The sequence below is a fragment of the Chelonia mydas genome, chromosome 2 (assembly GCF_015237465.2).
Source record: "Chelonia mydas isolate rCheMyd1 chromosome 2, rCheMyd1.pri.v2, whole genome shotgun sequence".
Lineage (NCBI taxonomy): Eukaryota > Metazoa > Chordata > Testudines > Cheloniidae > Chelonia > Chelonia mydas.
The window spans coordinates 84,061,438-84,077,462 of NC_057850.1; the positions used below are offsets into that span (position 1 = coordinate 84,061,438).

Consider the following 16,025-nt stretch of genomic DNA (forward strand, 5'->3'; position numbering starts at 1 on the left):
CAGTTCTAGCTGTGTCATGATAAGGAACTAAGACCTAGGACTGAGAATCTTACAATAGGGCATCTTCAGAGAAGCAAACTTACAGGTATGTAATTCTCTCTTTGTTTCTTACTCCCCTAAGGGCTTGGGCAGTGCACTGGAGACAGAGTTTAGGATTGAGCGCAGCCACTGCAATCATAAGTAACAAGCAAAAAACACCATGTAGTCTCATGTGGTCACATCAGACTACACACCAGACCCCCAGCTTTTAAATTAGACAGGATTATGACTATTCAGACGAGTAAAAACATCTGTTTAAGTATGCAGCTGCTATCTCTTCCATTGCATTTTAGAACATAAGAACATAAGAATGGCCATACTGGGTGGAACCAAAGGTCCATCCAGCCCAGTATCCTGTCTGACGACAGTGACCAATGCCAGGTGCCCCAGAGGAAGTGAACCTAACAGGTAATGATCAAGTGATCTCTCTGCTGCCATCCATCTCCACCCTCTGAAAAACAGAGGCTAGGTACACCATTCCATTTTAATGTGACTTCTAAAATTCCTTTGGTACAGGATGCATTCATAATCTGCAGTGTCGGCATGCAAGTTAGCAATACTAATAGCTTTAAACATTTTACGAACAGCTGTGCTAGTGACAGAGTTATTGTTGCAGCAAAATGGTGTTGAGCAGTGAATACCATGAAGTAAAAGTCCAAGCTAGTTAGACGTTATAGAAATGTGCTTGCTCAATGATCCTCATATAGAAATACTGCCAGGTTTAATTAACCCCAACCTTTTCTTCCCTCTTTCATGACTGTAAGCACCTTTACGGGTAGAAAATACTAGGTATTAAAGGGCTATAATCTAGCAGAGAAAGGTGTAACAAGAACCAATGGCTGGAAGCTGAGGACAAATAAATTCAAATTAGAAATTAGGCACAATTCTTTTTAACAGTGAGGATGATTAACCACTGGAACAAGCTACCAAGAGGAGTGGTGGATTCCCTATCTCTTGAGGTCTTCAGATCAAGATTGGATGCCTTTCTGGAATATATGCTTTAGCCAAACACAATTTCTGGTTTACTCAGATAAATTATTGGGCTCAATACAAGGGTAACTGGGTGAAATTTAATGACCTGGGATTACAGGAGGTTAGACTAGATGATCTAATGGTTCCTTCTTGCTTTAAACTCTAGGAAAGTACCATTCTTGGCAACTAATAAAGATGCAATAGGTTTTATGCAAACTTACAATTATCCCAACATTAGATCATTAGCAAAATAAACACATTTTTATATATTTAACATTTTCAGACTCACTTCTGAAAACAAAAGCATTCCTTATGCAGGAATATACACATACACAGTTTGAAGGATTAAAACAAAATAGATCTGAGTGCAAAATAATGTTAGACAATTGCCTTAAAGTATGAAAGCCACATTCTTTTTGCTCATGGCTAGACAAATCAAAATGACTGGTTTTGATTCAATATTTCTACATGGGGGGAAAAATTCACATTTGGGTTGAGAATAAGCATGAACGGCTACAACTTGAAAAATAAATTATGATAAGTTACTGAAAATACGATATTGGAAAGTAATTCTTAGTGGTACTATAATGTACTTTTTAAATTGTTATAGAATGTGTTAGAAACATTTGTAAGAAACATAATGAAATGTTACCTTTAGTTTGAAATAGGCCTATATAAAATTAATGTTTATATATGAATATCTTAGGTTGATGATGGACAAGAGGAATTAGTTTGTAACAGCTAGGTAACAACACTGTATTGTCACTTTATAGAATCATCTTTTCCTAATTTGTGCCAACTATTGAATGCTTTAATAATTTGGTATTCATTACACTATGAAAACAAAGTGGTAGGTAGTGGAATTATTTATAATAATTGGCTTTATATAGCATATAGTTTTGCAAATTTTTTTTTTTTTTTTTTTTTTTTAATATCTGGAATTCATTTTTAAGACAGACTGCAGTTTGGGCAGTGCAGAGTTCATTTTCTTTTGACCTGACCCAGGTCCATTGCAGTCTCCCATCCACCCAATTACACAAACGGGGGTGTGGGGGGGAAACTAGTCCACTCTGTAGGCTGCCTGAAGTACTTTTGCTGAATTCAGTAAGCAGACAAAACTTCAAGATGTAGACCCCACGGTTTGGTCCTGGCTGAACTGTACTGCAGCCATAACTTGGGGTGAGGAAGGATTTCACACCTCTTTTACAGCCTTCTAATTTGGGCCAACAAAAGGCCAATTCACTCATTGGCATGAGTTAAAGCAGTAACAACTGGGGTTAGCCAGAACACAAGGGTCCTTTGTCCATGCCAACTTTTCATGGACCATACACCTTCCACTGTGAGGAGAATAGCATAGAGGAGCTACACCACCAGAGGATGTCCCCTACATCGTAGGATCTCCAGGTATCTGTATGAAATGGCTTTACAGTCCCTGTACATTGACAAAGAGCCTGGCCCATAGTGTCTAAGTGATTAGCAAATCAACCAATGCAGTGAACCAGAGTAAAACAAACAAACAAAAAAATCTCTGCCCTTTGGATTAGCTTCTCCACTCCCTGGCACCTTGTATAGTCATTTATACCTATCTTCTGTGAATTAAAAGTGGGTGTAAACCACGATCACATCAAAGTGGTAGGATCTTATGCCCATTTTGCACAGGTGTAAATGAGACACATGGTGGAAGTCAGTGAAGAATTAGGCCCATTTTCTTTTGAACACTGAAAGATGCCCATCATTTACAGGCTTTGATCCATCAGGTCCAATGATTTATAGGTACCTGTATATTGGTAGCAGTGGGTGTGAGAATTTAAGGTAATAGATATAGGTAGCAGGAATTTAAAGGAAAATATCTATTTGTCAAGAGTCAGTTGGGTTAGCCTTTGAAAAGTTCTATTTAATTCAGAAGATTTACTTCTATTTCACAATTTATAATCTAGTATAAGTTTGTGCTGTGGAGTAACTTATTCATTATTATTTCAGGAGTTGATAGATTTTTTTGAATATAAACAAAATGAAGCTATAGCTGGCTACAGCTAAATAAGATGCATTATCCTAAATCTTATTATTTTCTGGAACCAATGGCTACTAGATGTTTATTATTGTAGACATTAAATTTAAGGAAATAACTGTATAACCATTTCCAGTTATACAAACAATCTTTATGTGCTGTGAAAGGCACATAAATGAAACAGAGTACCAGCTCATACATAATAAGATAAGAGCAGAAAAATTAAGGCAGAATGAAACTCCTATTCCAAAGCAAACGTGGAAAGTGTTTTGTAGCACAGCTACTATAAGAAAGGTAAAGGTTTACAAAATATTTCCCCAATCTTCTTATAAAATTGTAAACTTCTTGTATCTAAAGTAGAAATAATACTCAGACTGATCTGTAATAAAAAAACTGATTAAAAATGCAGTCCACTCAAGCTTTTTCCTTTCTCATTTTAGGATAATGTCAAACTCCCATGACTGATTTCTAACCTCCTAGATATCCCTGTTCGTTACCTTATCTATGATATGGCACCAATTGTCGTAAGGGAACATGACTGTTTGAAACAGAATTTTTGCATAAAACAATTTCCTATTTATGGATTAGGCATGTGAAAAGAAAGTTCTGTGTAGCACAAGATATCAGTGGAAGATTTGTTGTCAGTTTATTGCCATCCTTTGGGGGGGGGGATTGTTTTCATTATTTTATCTCTTGCTGCAGTACTCCAGTCCCATGGTGCTTTTTTACAATGCCATGTTTAATGGCGAGAGACATCTGGACTGTCAGATAAAAGAGTGTGAAGGGATGCTACAATAAAGAGTCTGGTTCAGTTAAGACAAACAACTTGTTTCCTTGGTTTTCTTTTCAATCCAAAACATTGGGGGGGGGGGGTGTATCTAATTAGCAAGCAACTGGGCAACTTGAAATACACGACTAATATTTTGAAAACAGATAATTTCTCAAAATGCTGTGTCTTTCTGTTGTCAGGCTAACCGGTTCAACCCAAACAGGCTTTTTGAGGCTATTATATATAGCCTTCCAGCATTTCAGACTCATATCCCTTTAATTGACAGGATATAGACTCTCAAAGCAAAAGAAACTTGAGACTAGGAACATGAAAACTTTAAAAATTAAACCCTCTCAGATTACATCCCTCTTATCTCACTTCTGCTACACTGGTCAGGACCAGTTATACTAGTACCCTAAGTTTTAGGGAAGAAGTGAAAAACAATAAGCTCCCCCTGACAAATGCCATTTTATACAAGTTAGGTTGACCCACACCACCCTGATTTTCTTCAGTCTCTCCCCACCCCACCAAAATACACGGAGTCCAATGCAACTCCGGTGATGATCTTTTCGGCAATGATTCTGCATCTTAAGCCTCTAGGGCCAGATCCTACAAGACGCCCCGTGGAGTCTGGTTGAGTGAGGATCGCAGGAGGGGCCGGAGGGAACTCTCCCATTCGGATACTCTAGATCTCTTTAGTCGGCAAGTAACATTTTCAAAAGGACCTGAGTGACTTAGACGCCTAGCCCCGAGGGAAAGCCTCTGGCACTTCCCTTTTGAAAAGGAGAGGTAGACTCCCCCCTCACTTGGGCACCATGCTGTGCCCGCTCTCTGGTACAGCTGCTCCCTTGCCTGCCCGCAAGGAGCTTTCTCCTGACAGCAGCCACCTAGGTGACCTTTTGTTTCTAACTTACCCAAGTTTAGCCCTAGGCAGCCTCCCCTTCTCCTCCTCCTCCTCGGTGTAAAGACCACCACCCCTGCTAGCAAGACTGTGCATTTTCTTCTCTTCCCCCTCCCACGAGCCTTTCCAGCCTCCCTCCCTCAGCCCCCCGGGCTGGAGGCTGGTCTGTCGCGCTGCCCCCCAAGCAGCTGAAGCCAGGCGCACGCAGCAGCAGAGCCTGAGCCCCAGCGCCACCGCCGGCAAAGCATCCCGTGCCCCCGCCAAACTTAGCCCTGCGCGGGGGGTGCCAGGTGGCCCCGAAAGCGGCTCCAAGGGGCGGAGGGTCTGGGGCTCCGCCCGGCGCTTGCCCAAGGGGACCGCAGCCTCCGCGAAGCCAGGCGCGCTCTGGGACCCCCACCCCCACCCCAGGGTCTGCAGGGGCCGGGCGCGGGAAGCCGCCGGCGAGCGTGTGGCGCTCCCAGGTGAGTAGCGAGGGGATGCTCAGCCCCCTCCCCAGGAGAGCGGGGCCCGGCCCGCCTGCACCCGCTCACTCGCCAGCCGAAGGGCAGCGCGTTACCTGGAGCAAACACCATGCTCGTGTCCGGCCGGGCGCCGCGGGCAGGGCGGGAGGAGGCGAGAGGGCCGGAGCCGGCGGGGGTGTCGCAGGGCCCCCGGCACCTTGGACAGCTCCCAGCCTCGGCGCTTCCCGATGGCAGGAGGCTTCCCCGGCAGCGGCGGCGGGACGCGGGCTCCCTCCACAATGCACCGCTCCGGCGGCAAGGGGAGGAGGGGGACCGGGACTCGGCGCACTCCTCGGTCCTTCGCCTGCTGCACACGCCAGTCCTGCGCAAGGAGCCAGCGCAAGCACCCCCTCAGCCTGGCGCAGCAGCGGGAGGAAGGGGAAGGCGGGCGAGGGACTGGCAGCGCTTCCCAGCGGGGGCAAGCTAATTGCTCCTCATTAACTCCTGTCAGCGGCCCCACTGGAAGCTGCCTGACATTTAGGGGTTTGCCTTTCGACCGTCGTCTGCAGCCCTGGCTAATGGGCTCAGGCTTCGTGCGTTTAGTTCCCTAGGGTTAAGATTTGAAAGACTTCACAAGTTGATCTCGTGGGCTGGCCGCCGTCTACCCAGGCGCTGAGGCGTTTAGGCCACGCGAATAAGGAAAGAAGAAATGTGAACGGTGGAAAGAGGATGGGAGAAATAAAGAAGAGGTTGCTCATGCCCCAGAGGCCAAATAAAGGGTAGAAGGAGACACGGTGGTGGAGGAGAAAACAGTTCACTAACTTTTGGACCTCCCAGTCTCTGTGGTTGTTATGAGGGATACAATTTAGCACCCACGTTTCTGGCAGAGCAATTTCTTCATCTCCACAGTGGAATTTAGAACAACCCTGGGCAGACAGAGATCGAACACAAATGGAGGGGAGCCGCTTGTACAGGGACACCTGGCCCTGCTTGGCATGTTCACATGCAGGCTGTTCAAGCAATACAAATTAAGCAATGTAGAAAGCAGGTGGCAAAAGTGCATTTCTGCATTGTGCAATACATTTTTGCATTTAATCTTCATAATTGACACAGGCTCCTACAACCCCACCTTCAACTTCCTCCTTTTCTACTCAGCCATCTTTCTCTCTAACCCACCCCCCTTCTTCCCCAAAAGTGAAATTCAGGACTCTGCCTGTGAGTTATGGAAATCAAATCAACTTCTAGTTCTTAACATACATTTTTTAAAAAAGAGGTCATTCACACCTAATAGTAAATTAACTCAAATGTGGAATCACCACACTCTTTTACTGATCTTTTAGTGATATCTCCCACTATTTCTTACTGCTCTTTTTCAGGGAACTACATTTATCCTGGTTATGGAGCTATCATTACTGCCCTCCAGGCTCCTTTTCATCCACCATCTTCTCATATTTTGCCTCCTGGCTGCCCTCATCCTCAGCAACTTCAATTTCCCTATGGCTATCCTGTTCGTCCCATTAGCCATGTGACTCCTTGATCTCACATCTTTGCCTGCGCTTCAGCTCTGGATTACTGCTCCCAAAAAGCCACTCACCTGACAGTCTTCTCTAAACCCTGTCCCATTTGATCTCTCCATAGCTGAGCTCCCTCTCTTTGACCACAACCTCTTCACCTTCAGCATAACCAACCTTCCATCAGTTCAAATTCACCCCAGTTCTGAAAATTGTTATGGAGGCCTATGTGAAAAAAGTTAGTCTTAGTCCAATTCCTAGTAGATAAGGCCTGGATCCACAAAAGTACTTAAGTGCCTAAGTATCAGGTTTAGGCACGCTGATCCACAAAACTCCCACTTGGCTGGTGCCTAACCATATAGGCACCTAAACTCACTCAGCACCTAAGCATTCAGCAATAGAAGTTCTGTAGGCAGAAACATAGGTGCCTCTGGGCATGTGCACTGCTGCCTCATTCTAGGTGTCTGGACCCAAAGAAATCCATTAGTCAGGAGACGCTAGATGCTCAGTGTCATAATGCCTAAATTTCTTTGTGGACCTGGGCCTAAAGTGGCTTTGTCATACATAGAAAGCATGATATTAGCACAAGTTAGCACCTGTATTGGTAGTCTCAGTAGGAAGGTGAGGGATTGATTAGGCATGCTATCATTCCTAAGAAGTTCAGTGGTCTAGGTCAAGGTTAAGGCACAGTTTTAGGATAGCACAGCAAAATTTGAGAAGCTGCTTTAGTTTATGATGTACACTTATGTGGACTCTTTCTTTGAGTTTCAAGTATTTAATGGAGATTTGACCTCAGCAGAAAGAAATGAATTCAAAATCTGCTTATTCTAAAATAAAACTTATTCATTTCCATTGCTATTAACTAGACAATTGATGGGGTTACTGGTGTGTCATACGATAATGGGTTCCTGGAAGGAGAGCAAGAGGTGGTTGGAGAGGTGAGGGGGAGGGAGGGAAGACATTTTTTTTGCTTAATGAAGCCTGTTTCCAAAAAAGATTTTCAAAAAATTGTGTATTATCTTGTGACATGAACTTCCATAGTTCCCCATTGTAACTCTGGGTAGATGTGTTGGATTTGTTAAGAAACTGAAGGTTTTTTTTTTTTTTTTTTTTTTTTTTTTTTGTTGAAGGACAGGTGATTGCTATCCACTGTTTCTATATGAAGTTGTTTAATCATTTATTTGATTATTGGAATTCTATATTTAACCTCAAATTATCCAATGAGTAAGGCAGAGTGGACATTTTATTTCAGAACCTTAGCATTTCTGGTTCATATTTAATGCCAACACAAATCAATGCTTTCTAGACTATGATAAATATAAAAGGCATCTTATGGGTTTTTTCCTATCTAATGGAAAAAATTTTAAGTACAAGATTGTGTCACAGCCTTGAATATTTTTTTAAAAAATAAGATGGAATACAATTCAGGACACATCATCAGAGAAGTGGAATCAATAAGTACTTACTGAAATAATTGCAAATGGCCTAGTTCTGTACTGAATGGTTACACTCAAGAACTGAAGTATTAATGGAGAGAAGATTTTCCTTCCATGTAGGCAGCTTTTCAGCTGCTGATAGACACAGTAGGCAAGAATTATAATTAATACAGCACACGCTTATCCAGAGAAAATACAGTAATAATGATTGATCTCTCATTCAACTGCAAGTCAGTGAAAAAAAATACCATGCATGGTCAGGTTACTGAAAAAGGACCTTAACATTTTAGGACCACATATTATGCCAGATACACTGTTATGAAGCAAGAAATTTGTATTTGCTCATTTAAAGGGTACTATCAATGGGGAGGGGGCGGAGATAGGGGAAGAAATCATATATCTGTGTGAAAGTTTTGTACCTGCTACTGTTAAAACACCTAAGATTACTAAAACTGACCAATAAATTAGTGAATTTTTGTTTAGTCAGTTTCATTGTTTCCCTTGTATATCAGTCAGGTTCTCCCTGGCTGAAGAGACCCGTATAAACATCAATAAAAGAGCTGAAAATCCCTTATCAAATATTTTAAAGGATTGTTTTAAAAGTTTTGACTTATTTAAAGGGTGCTCCATCAGGAACTGTATTTTTGTAAAATGAGTCAGTAAAAAAAAAAAATCAAGTTGATAGTGTCCCTTTAAATCACATAAATATTTCATTAGATCTCCTGTTATTTAAGCTTCTTGTCTGTACATTGTAATGCTATGGTTTTACTTCTAATCCCTTCATTTTAACCCTGATAAATGCCATTATTTGGTCATACAAATTCATAAGCTTAACAATAAAAATATGATCCCCCCAGCACAAAGAGACACAAGTTTATTATTAATACATTTTTGATAAAGAAAACTATTTTAGATTAAGAACCTCAAGATAAAATGAAGTCATGCTTGATAGCTCTTTAAATGTTATTTTTTCCAATTGGAATTTTGATTCCCAGCTTTTGGGAACGATGAAACTCTTTCCTATCAGTCCCTCCAGAAACTCTCGTATTCTTGCACCTGAATTGCTACTAGCTCTAAATTTCAGTTAGCATGATCTAGCAAAGATGTTCAAACATATTTCTGCTTTTTTTAAAGAGTTTCCATTCCTTTCTCCTTCTGTATTATTAAGTGCCCTCCTGAGTTGCTTGTGTGATACCAACCACAGCAAACCATATGTAAGAGGTTTATGGAATCAGTCAAACAGCACGTGAAAACATTTTATGGTATCAGAAAGGTAGCCCAGATATTTTAAATTATTTTATAAAAGCTTCCATCCCAACACTGAGAATGAAGCAGACTGATAGACATTGTCTTGTGTAAGCGAATGCCCCTTTTTACCCCAACCCACCAAAAGCCCAAAGCATAATCAGATTGCTAATCTAATCAGTAAATTGGTTGAACTATTTTAGATACTTTATAGGGCTGGGTATTATTGTTTTATAAACTTTAACCTCTTTTTGGAATTTCGTGAATGACGGTCAGATGAAAGCCCTAACCAATCAACACATAGTTCATAGCATGTGAAACTAAAAGGAGGCTGTCATGAAGATGTCATTGGAACTCAGTGTCGGTTTGAAAGATCGGATCAATTAACAACTTGTTGTTAAAGTGATTTATATGAATGTGAAAAGTAGTAAGTAGCAATTGGTGTAAGTAGCCATTTAGTACTGGCCTAGATTAATGCCTCAGTAATTAACAATAAGCACTGAAATATACAGAGGTGGGGGAAAAGAACAAAGGAGAAAATGAAATCCAGAGACAACTTGAAAAGAAAATAACAGAAGAATGACCATACTGGTGAGACCAAGAGTCCATCTAGTCCAGTATCCTATCTTCCAACAGTGGCTGGTATCAGATGCTTCAGCGGGAATGAATAGAACAGGGCAGCTTATTGAGTGATCCATCCCCTGTCAGACTCAACTTCTGACAGTCAGAAGTTTAGGGTCACCCAGAGTGTAGGGTTGTGTCCCTGACCATCTTGGCTAAGAACCTTTGATTGACGTATTTTCCATGAACTTATCTAATTCTTTTTTTAACCCAGTTTTACTTTTTGTCTTCACAACATCCGCAGGCAACCAGTTCCACGGGTTGACTGAGCATTGTGGGAATAAGTACTTCCTTATATTTGTTTTAAACTTATTTTAAACTTACTGCCTATTAATTTCATTGGGTGATCCCTAGTTCTTGTATTATGTGAAAGGGTAAATAACACTTTCTTAGTCATTTTCTCCACACCAGTCATGATTTTATAGATCTCTATCTTATCCCTCTTTAGCAGTCTCTTTTCTGAGCTGAACAGTCCCAGTCTTTTTAATCTCTCCCATATGGAAGTTGTTCCACACCCCTAACCATTTTTGTTGCCCTTCTCTGTACTTTTTCCAACTCTAGTATATCTTTTTTGAGATGGGGAGACCAGAACTACATGCAGTATTTAAGGTGTGCTGTAGCATGGTTTTATATACTGGCAATATGATATTTTCTGTCTTATTATCTATTCCTGTCCTTATGGTTCCTAACAATGTTAGCTTTTTTGACTGCTACTGCACCTTGAGCTGTTTTCAGAGAACTAGGTACATTCTTGATGTAATCTTATTTGCAAAAAAAAAAAAAAAAAAAAAAAGTACACAAAGTCCTGTTTCCATGAACACCATGGAAAATGAATAACAGCAGACAGTTTCCTTGCTCAGAAATCCCCAAATGTGTCACTGCAGTGCGTTCTTTGTCTAAGAAGTTGGGTCTCTTTGCTTCCTTTCAGGGTCACACTCACAACTTTCTGTTCTGGCTTGCTCCTTCTAACATACAACCTGTAACCAATATTTTAGCCCCTGGTTTGCAAACAGGGGAACCTCTTCTGATTTAGCTCTGCCCTGGCAATGAGCCACATGTCTATAGTTATTTTTACTACATAAAGGGTCTTAATTGTTCCTTCTGTTGAGCCTATAAAGGAGGACTTGACACATCCATTGGCATTAATGAGGTCTCTTGATTGTCTTTGGATCCAAGACACACATCCTGACAATGATAGCCATTTGTACCCATCTAAACACAAAATTCCCCCACCCTATAAAGAATGGTCATATAAATATAATGAGGTACGTACTGAGTTGTAACTTTTCTTTTTGACTATAAAAACAGTAAACAAGACACCCCTTTGGCTTCAGCTGGATTCCCCTTGGAAGAAGACTACAGAATCCAGGCCATTTACAGAAAGAAGAATGCAATAGGAAGAAGAAATGCAACACAGTGGACAATACTATTCCACGACAGATGGGAAAGGATCAAAATGGAATTTGTGAGACAGCTCCTGGAAAACTCTCTTCAAGGGTGTCCTCAGTCCTTTTAGGCTACTTAACCAAAAGACAAGGTTCATAACAGAAAACAAATGAAACAGAACACCTAGATTTTGAGACCCACTAGTCTGTGAGTGTGTGTGTGTGAGAGAGAGGGTGTCTATAATCACCCCCACATCTGCCCTTCCCCCTGCCCAGAAATTAATTATACTCCCCAACCCCCAATTCTTCCCCCTTGTCAGTTCTGCCCCTCTCCCTAGCCTCACCTCTGCTCCTCCTGGGATAATTCAACCCTCTCCCCCAGGCCTGCGGGCTGCAGCAGAGTCCCCTGTCCCCCTTCTCGGGCTGGGTGTTGCAATGAGACAGGGAAGGAGTGGAGTCATACTGAGCGTTGGGCTCTTTATCTTCTTCCCCCCCACTCCCTCCTGTAAGAAGGGAGGGTGAGGGGAGAGTTCTGCAGAAACCCTGATTGACCTCTCTTCCCCAGGAGGTAGGCAAGTGGGGAAAGCAGCCAATCAGAGAAGGCCAACCACTAACCCAGGAACCTATCCTTGCAACAAAGCTCGTTGCCAACTGTGCCCACATATCTATTTAGGGGACATCATCACAGGGCCTAATAACATCAGCCACACTATCAGAGGCTCGTTCACCTGCACATCTACCAATGTGATATATGCCATCATGTGCCTGCAATGCCCCTCTGCCATGTACATTGGTCAAATTGGACAGTCTCTACGTAAAAGAATAAATGGACACAAATCAGATGTCAAGAATTATAACATTCATAAACCAGTCGGAGAACACTTCAATCTCTCTGGTCACGCGATTACAGACATGAAAGTTGCGATATTACAATAGAAAAACTTCAAATCCAGACTCCAGCGAGAGACTGCTGAATTGGAATTCATTTGCAAATTGGATACAATTAACTTAGGCTTGAATAGAGACTGGGAGTGGCTAAGTCATTATGCAAGGTAACCTATTTCCCCTTGTTTTTCCTATCCCTCCCCCCCCCCGACGTTCTGGTTAAACCCTGGATTTGTGCTGGAAATGACCCACCTTGATTATCATACACATTGTAAGGAGAGCGATCACTTTACATAAGCTATTACCAGCAGGTGAGTGGGGTGGGGGGAGAGAAAACCTTTTGTAGTGATAATCACCCATTTTTTCATGGTTTGTGTGTATAAAAACGTCTTCTGTATTTTCCACAGTATGCATCCGATGAAGTGAGCTGTAGCTCACAAAAGCTTATGCTCAAATAAATTGGTTAGTCTCCAAGGTGCCACAAGTACTCCTTTCCCCTATGTGATACTAAAGTTGTGCATGACTCAGTGACCCAGATCACTGCTTAGAAATTTTATTTCCCAGATCTGTGATCCAATTCCACCTGGTGCACTTTAAGTGCTACAGCAGCACTTACCCACCATGTCTGCTGCATTATATTTGCACCTATTAATTGGATCCAGTTTCCCCAGCCTCTGCTCCCTGAAGCACAAGTAAAATATTCCTCTGGGTCCCAGGGCCAGAGATTAGCTGTTTCATAAGAGAAACTGGAAATTGGGGAAACATAAGGAACATCTTTTGGGACCCAAAGGTCCTGTACTGCCCAGACCAGAAGTTGTTAATGGGAAACAGTCATATATTTCTATGATGCAGTCAAAATATACAAATATAGACTGGATGTAGATTTAAGATACAGATTAGATTAAATTTAGCATTTAGATTTAGGATATAGTTTACAGCAGTGATTTTCAAACTTTTTTTCTGGCAACCCAGTTGAAGAAAATTCTTCATGCCCACAACCCAACAGAGCTGGGGTGGAGGGGTTTGGGAGGGGCTCAGGGCTGGGGCAGAGGGTTGGGATGCAAGGGTGAGGGCTGCAGGGTGGGGCCAGGAATGAGGGGTTCAGGATGTGGGAGGAGGCTCTGGACTGGGGCAGGGCTTGGGGTATGGGAGGGGGATAGGGTTCTCGGCTGGGGGTGCAGGCTCTGGGGTAGGGCCAGGGATGAGGGGTTCAGAGTGCAGTAAGAGGCTCCAGGTTTGGGGGGGCTCAGGGCTGGGGCAGGGGATTGAGGCACAGGATTACCTTGGGTAGCTCCCAGTCAGCAGCGCAGCAGGGGTGCTAAGGCAGGCTTCCTGCCTGTCCTGGCACTGTGGACCGTCCTGCGCCCTGGAAGCAGCCAGCAGCAGGTCTGGCTCCTAGGCAGAGGCACACAAGCAGCTCCTCACAGCTCTCACCCGCAGGCACCGCCCCCTCCCCCACTCCCATTGGCCGGGAAGCCAGTGCTCAAGGTGGGGGCAGTGGGCGGAGAACCATTGCTCCCCCACCTAGGAGTCGGACTTGTGGCTGGCTGCTTCCGGGGTGCAGCGCGGTGTCAGAACAGGTAGGGACTAGCCTGTCTTAGTTGGGCAGTACCGCCGATGGGACTTTTAACAGCCCGGCCGGCGGTGCTGACCAGCGCCGCCGCAACCCAGTGCCTTACATTCCGTGACCCAGTACTGGGTCTTGACTCGCAGTTTGAAAACCATTGGTTTACAGGTAGTAAAAACATGTCAATTGATTGTGGTAAACCATAGCTCCTCAGCATTAAGCATCCCCTAAGGTTACCCACAACCAGCTAACCAGTTTTTCAATACAACTTGTCCTGTCCAGAGGTAGCACGGTCTGATGATGACCCAGCACGTGTTGTTCATTTTAAGAACACTCTCACTGCAAATCTGGCAAAACACAAAGAAGGTAACAATGTGAGATTTCTAAGGATAGACACAGCACTCAAACCAAGGTTTAAGAATCTGAAGTGCCTTCCAAAATCTGAGAGGGATGAGGTGTGGAGCATGCTTTCAGATGTCTTAAAAGAGCAACACTCCAATGTGGAAACTACAGAACCCGAACCATTAAAAAAGAAAATCAATTTTTTGTTGGTGGCATCTGACTCAGATGATGAAAATGAACATGTGTCGGTACGCACTGTTTTGAATCATTATCGAGCAGAACCCATCATCAGCATGGACGCAAGTCCTCTGGAATGGTGGTTGAAGCATTAAGGGACATGAATCTTCAGTGCATCTGGCATGTAAATATTTTGCAATGCCAGTTACGACAGTGCCATGTGAATGCCAGGTCTCACTTTCAGGTGACACTGTAAACAGGAAGGGGGCAGCATTATCTCCTGCAAAGGTAAACAAACTTGTTTGTCTGAGCGATTGGCTGACCAAGAAGTAGGACTGAGTGGACATGTAGGCTTTAAAGTTTTACATTGTTTTATTTTTGAATGCAGGTTTTTTTGTACATAATTCGACATTTGTAACTTCAACTTTCACGATAAAGAGATTGCACTATAGTACTTATAATGGGTGAATTGAAAAATACAATTTCTTTTGTTTTTTACAGTGCAAATATTTGTAATAAAAAATAAATATAAAGTGAGCACTGTACATTTTGTATTCTGTGTTGTAATTGTAATCAGTATATCTGAAAATGTAAAAACACCCACAATATTTAAATAAATAGTATTCTATTATTAACAGCACAACTAATTGTACGATTAATCACGATTAATTTTTGTAATCGCATGATTAATCACAATACATTTTGTCAATCGCTCAACAGTCCTATTTTTTGTACATTATACCGTTTTTTTGTACAACTTGTTGCATATATTGACTGAAATCCTGGTCCCACTGAAGTCAATGGCAAAAGTCTTTTACTTCAGTGGAACCAGGATTCACTCTGTGAATCTGACACAGTGCCAGCTGTCTTTGGAAATGAGTAAGTATACAAACTTTTAATTTATTTGGAGTATTAACTACATCTTATAGCTAACATCACCTATACATTTCCATTCTAAGACTCCTTCTAGAATTTTCAGTTTTGGGCAGAAATTTTCCAAGCCTAGTCACTGTCTGAGATTGAAATATTTTGGAAAGTGAGCAGAAGTTGTTCAGATGTTTTTTAGAAAGGAGAGGAGAACGTATACAATTCCCAAGAAAAAGAACCACCCTTCTATGTATTTGAACAGGTATAGAACAGAAACTGTTGGGGACAGAAAGCTGACATTTGGCAGAGAAAATAGTCCTCAGGGAAGATAAATGCCTCAGTGTTTTAGTACATACTGTTGTTGTAGCCGTGTTGGTGCCCAGGATATTACAGAGACAAGGTGGATGAGGTAATATCTTTGCTTTGATTTTGCCAAGTTATCAAGTTTGAAGAACATGCACAGGTTTTTTGTTGTGGTAAGAGATTACACTTTTATCTCCCAACATCCTAAAGGAAATCAAGCATAGGTAAATTACTTGTATAAAGAAAAGTGTAGTGAATTTTTGCACTGAGATCCCAATCCAGCAAAGCTCTTAAGACAAAATCTGTTTCTAAATACTAGCTTCCCTGAAGAACCTCATCACTACTACTCTCTGGAATAAATAGTGATTCTAGAAATTGTGGAGTGTAGGTAACTAAAATTTAGCAGAAAACCTAGTACCCAATTCTGCAGCCCTAGCAGTAGTCCCATTGCTTTCAACGGATGTACTGCTGTGACTGAGGAACTGCAGGATTGAACCCCAAATTATGTACTTATGCAGCTGTGCAAATCATTGGGAACAAAAAGGTTTTGTCCTATG

The 16,025-nt window shown here is 42.2% G+C and overlaps 1 protein-coding gene across 1 annotated transcript in view; it reads right to left on the bottom strand.

The window, feature by feature from the left end:
- The window catches only part of AKAIN1 (A-kinase anchor inhibitor 1), a 33,758-nt gene extending 28,258 nt beyond the window's left edge, over positions 1 to 5,500 (bottom strand). Inside the window, exon 1 of the mRNA XM_043539785.1 lies at positions 5,246 to 5,500. Coding sequence (XP_043395720.1) covers positions 5,246 to 5,261 — 16 coding nt within the window. The 5' untranslated portion in view covers positions 5,262 to 5,500. The remainder of the gene's footprint in view (positions 1 to 5,245) is intronic.
- Positions 5,501 to 16,025: the final 10,525 nt, after the last annotated feature.